The sequence below is a fragment of the Oppia nitens genome, unplaced genomic scaffold (assembly GCF_028296485.1).
Source record: "Oppia nitens isolate AA-2021 unplaced genomic scaffold, nextdenovo-longstitch-racon4-pilon3 scaffold3_pilon_pilon_pilon, whole genome shotgun sequence".
NCBI classification, from domain to species: domain Eukaryota; kingdom Metazoa; phylum Arthropoda; class Arachnida; order Sarcoptiformes; family Oppiidae; genus Oppia; species Oppia nitens.
In genome coordinates this window covers 774,994-779,555 of record NW_026533221.1, presented here as the reverse complement: position 1 = coordinate 779,555, position 4,562 = coordinate 774,994, and the positions used below count along the sequence as shown (strand labels likewise).

Here is a 4,562-nt window from a genome sequence, read left to right as displayed (position 1 = left end):
TACTATAGGAATATTCATGAGTGTGAAGATCATTAATAAAAATCTATAAATAATTTTTTGTTTGTTTTATAAAACATTTATAAATATTAATAAATATTTTCATGTTTTTTGTTATTATTATTTTTTTAATTTGTATGTGTGTATGTGTGTATGTGTGTATGTGTGTATGTGTGTATGTGTGTATGTGTGTATGTGTGTATGTGTGTATGTGTGTATGTGTGTATGTGTGTATGTGTGTATGTGTGTATGTGTGTATGTGTGTATGTGTGTATGTGTGTATGTGTGTATGTGTGTATGTGTGTATGTGTGTATGTGTGTATGTGTGTATGTGTGTATGTGTGTATGTGTGTATGTGTGTATGTGTGTATGTGTGTATGTGTGTATGTGTGTATGTGTGTATGTGTGTATGTGTGTATGTGTGTATGTGTGTATGTGTGTATGTGTGTATGTGTGTATGTGTGTATGTGTGTATGTGTGTATGTGTGTATGTGTGTATGTGTGTATGTGTGTATGTGTGTATGTGTGTATGTGTGTATGTGTATTTTTGTAAAAATATCTGATTTATTAACGTCAATAATATAAATTAACTTTTAAAATCTGTTATTATTACAGTATTATGTAATATATAACTATATTTAGACTATTTGTTGATGTAGTTTTTATTTGATACATACTGTTTACAATACTGTACTCATAAGCAAACTATTTATTAACTAAAATTATTTTTATTATATTATTTGAATATTGAGATATAATATAACTTAGAAATATACTGTATTAACAAAAAAATTATAATAAATTTATTGAAACATTATGTTTTTAAGACTAGTTTTATTGTTTGTATTGTTAACTATGAGTATTGTTTGTGACTATGGATGTATGTCTTTCTACTTACTATTTACTTTCTACTATTAAAAATATTTACAATTACTAACTTATTATATCAATTAAATTAAATTAAAAAAACTAAAATATTATATAGTTAATAAAATTTTTATAGATGATTATTAGTTATTGTATGTTTATTTGAAAAATTTTGGGGCCTTTATTAATGAGTGTAAATAGTTTTATAGCGTCTTTCTTGCATTTATATTACAATTATATATATATTACGTTATTATTTCAAATTATCTTTTAATTTAGATCATAAACCTGGTTCATTTAGTTGCGGATCTGATCTAGATTGCAGTGGATGAAATACAATTTGTAAACAAGAACGCGATGCTGATAATAATATTATATCAAAGTGTCATCGTAATATTTTATTTTTTTTAGTAAAATTATTATTACTATTTATAGATATTATTATTAAAATATTTAAAAAAAAAAAATTAAGGTTGTGCATCTGATGAGAATGCCTGCAATGAGCTGTATTGCTGTACAACCGGACAATTATGTAAAAATAATGGTGGCTTTTTGGTGAAATTGATTCGTGTCATGATGAATAATAATTTTAAAGAAAAATCTCAACAAAATATAATTTATATAAAAAATAATTATAATTATAAATTTTTGTTGTTTTTCTAGTTTTTTTTTAATAATTTAGATCTTTGTATTAAATAAATTATATTTTTATATACGGTATATATATTTTAAAAAGTTATCAATTTTTAAAAAATAAATTTTGAATGTAAAAATTATTTTTTATAAATACACAAATATTATCAATAAATATATAAAACAAAATAATCATTAATTAACAATTGAACTTTGTTATTATATTGTAGATTATTATTAATAAAGTTACAAATAATTTATTAGTATATATAATATTATAAATACTATAAAATAGAAATGATAACTTTAAAATAATAATAATAATTTTTTTTATAAATTTAGTTATTTTATTTCTAATAAAAAATAATTATTTATTTTTTTGTAAAAAAATATGACAAAAATTTATTTAATAATTATTGTAACTTTTATTTCTACTGTGATCTCATTGAATACTACTATCGATACTTCAAATACTAATGTAAATGAAATATATTTTTTATGTTTTTGAACATATATTTAGTACTGTATATGTGTTTTAGTTTTTTTGTTATTTTTTAAATATATAAAAACTAGTTAACCGAAAACTTATTGGAAAAGTTTATCTATATATGCGGTGGCAGTGATGGGTCGTCTAAACTACTGTCCAAATGTTTTAAATATAATAAACACACCGATGTTTGGCAATCCATACAATCCATGTCCACCAGTCGGTCGTATTTTAGTTTGATTTCATTGAATTCAAAATTGTATGCAATCGGCGGTCTAAATGTAAATAATAATTACTAAAAAATACTGTATATTATAATTATATATAAAAAATTAATATTTATATAAATCTAATTGTTTTTTTTAAATACTTTTTTGTATTACTAGTATATATAAAAATCATTTACTGTTAACCTTTAACTAACTTAAGCACTTAAAATCAGTTATTTTTAAAAAAAAGATAAAATTTAGTACTTAAACAATTATATAGCTAAACACTGTACTTAAGAGTAATAGTTAGTTAGTGTTATTTATAGTAAAATTGAAGTACTTGTAACTAAGCAAGCAATAAAAACTTTTTATATATATACTAAGTTTTTAATTAATTTATTTTTGCAAAAAAATACCATTTAATGCATTTAGAGTAAACCAGATAAAAGGATAAATAGCGTTGAATCATACGATACGCAAACAAATACGTGGAAATCGGTTTCACCAATGAATTATATACGCAGGTATTTTTCAACTAAAAAAAACTAAAATATTTTATTTCAAAATATATTAATTATATTATATTGATATTTATTTTTTAATTAAAAAAAAGTTCATTTGATTCAGCAATAATTGATAATACAATTTACGTATGCGGTGGTGATAATAGTAAATAAATTTTAAATTTTTTGATTATTTTTGAAAATAATAAATTACTAAATAATAATTTTGTTAGTTTTAAAATAGATTCAAATTGTTTGATTTTTGTTGTTGTTGAATTTGAACAAAATTAAAATAGATTTATTAAAAAATAATATATTTTTTAGACGAACCACTAAAATCATGCGAATATTATACGCCAAATACGGATGAGTGGTATTTTACGGCATCAATGCGTACGGAAAGGGATGGTTTGGCACTGGTATTACACGAGGGATGTCTTTATGCTATCGGTGGTAAAAATCGTAATGTTTTTATTAATTCAATGGAAAAATTTGATACAAAAACAAAACAATGGTCTACTAATGCAAATATGAATTCATCAAGGTTAGTATTATTATTATTATTATTAATTTTTGATATTAAATCTATAATTTAAAATTTTATTTTCACAAAAAAAACTAAATTACAATAGTTTAGAAAATATTTTTTTATATATAAAATACTATATTATTTTTATAGTATTTATTTGTTATTTTGTATTTAGTAATTAATTAATTAATTAATTATTATTATTATTATTAAAAAAGAACATTATTAAATTATTATTAAAATTATATTAAATAACTTTATTTTTTTAATTTATATATTTTTAAAAAAATCTAAATAGTTTGGAAAATATATTTTTTTATGTATAAAATACTATTTAATATATTACTATATTTAATTGTTAATTAATCATATTTGTATTTTGTAATTAATTAATTAATTATTATTATTATTATTATTATTATTATTTAATTAAAAGATCATTATTTGGTTCGGCATCATTTATGGGCAAAATATATGTTTGCGGCGGTTTGGGTACTAGTGATGGAAAATCATGCGAAACATATGATCCGCAAACAAACCAATGGACACCAATTGGTTTGAAAAAATATATATTAATTTATATTATTTTTTCTATAATATATAATATCATATATATATATAATTATAAATTTAAAGGATCAATGAAAACTAGACGAAATGATTTTAAATTAATTGTTTTCAATAACAATTTGTATGCATTGGGTGGCAATTCGGGTAATTTTTTAAAAAATATGTTATTTTTAACTTTTTTTAATAATATTTTTAAAAAAAAATAATTTAGATGATAATCGACTAACTGATACAATTGAAATATATGATTACTATGAAGATAAATGGGGTTACACTACATCATTGCCGCAAAATTTAGGAGCATATGGGGTATAATTTAATAAATATATTTATAAAAAAACTAAAATAATATTTATTTATTTTTTAAATTTATAAAAAATTTGTTTTTAGGCGACTGTTGCAAATTGATTTCGATATTATAATTAAATTTATTAACAATTATTTAAAATATTACGATAGATAATAATAATAATATATAAATAGATTATTATTTAATACATATATAATTAAATTAAAATTTAATTAATAATATAATAAAAACATATTGTTTTGTAATAATAATAATAATATTAATAAAAACTGTAAAAATGCTTTTACATACCAATGCTGTACTTTTTTTTAAATATTTTAATTTATTTTTAGCCTTAATGTTAAAAAATAAAATAAAACAAAAAACTTAACAAAATGTTAGGCAATAAAAAAATAAAATATTTTATTAATTTTTGATTATTCATTTATTCCCAATGATATTCAATAGTCATTTTACA

General features: G+C 19.7%; 1 protein-coding gene across 1 annotated transcript; it reads left to right on the top strand.

Moving 5' to 3' along the window:
• The first annotated feature begins 1,936 nt into the window (after window positions 1-1,936).
• On the top strand, window positions 1,937-4,243 carry LOC128958822 (kelch-like protein diablo). Its single transcript, XM_054304762.1, has 9 exons — window positions 1,937-1,975; window positions 2,071-2,265; window positions 2,626-2,717; window positions 2,807-2,862; window positions 3,021-3,240; window positions 3,662-3,780; window positions 3,862-3,939; window positions 4,007-4,104; window positions 4,186-4,243. Exons 2-9 carry the CDS (start codon window positions 2,194-2,196, stop codon window positions 4,201-4,203), a joined length of 753 nt encoding a protein of 250 aa, XP_054160737.1. The 5' UTR covers window positions 1,937-1,975; window positions 2,071-2,193; the 3' UTR covers window positions 4,204-4,243.
• The last annotated feature ends 319 nt before the right edge of the window (window positions 4,244-4,562 follow it).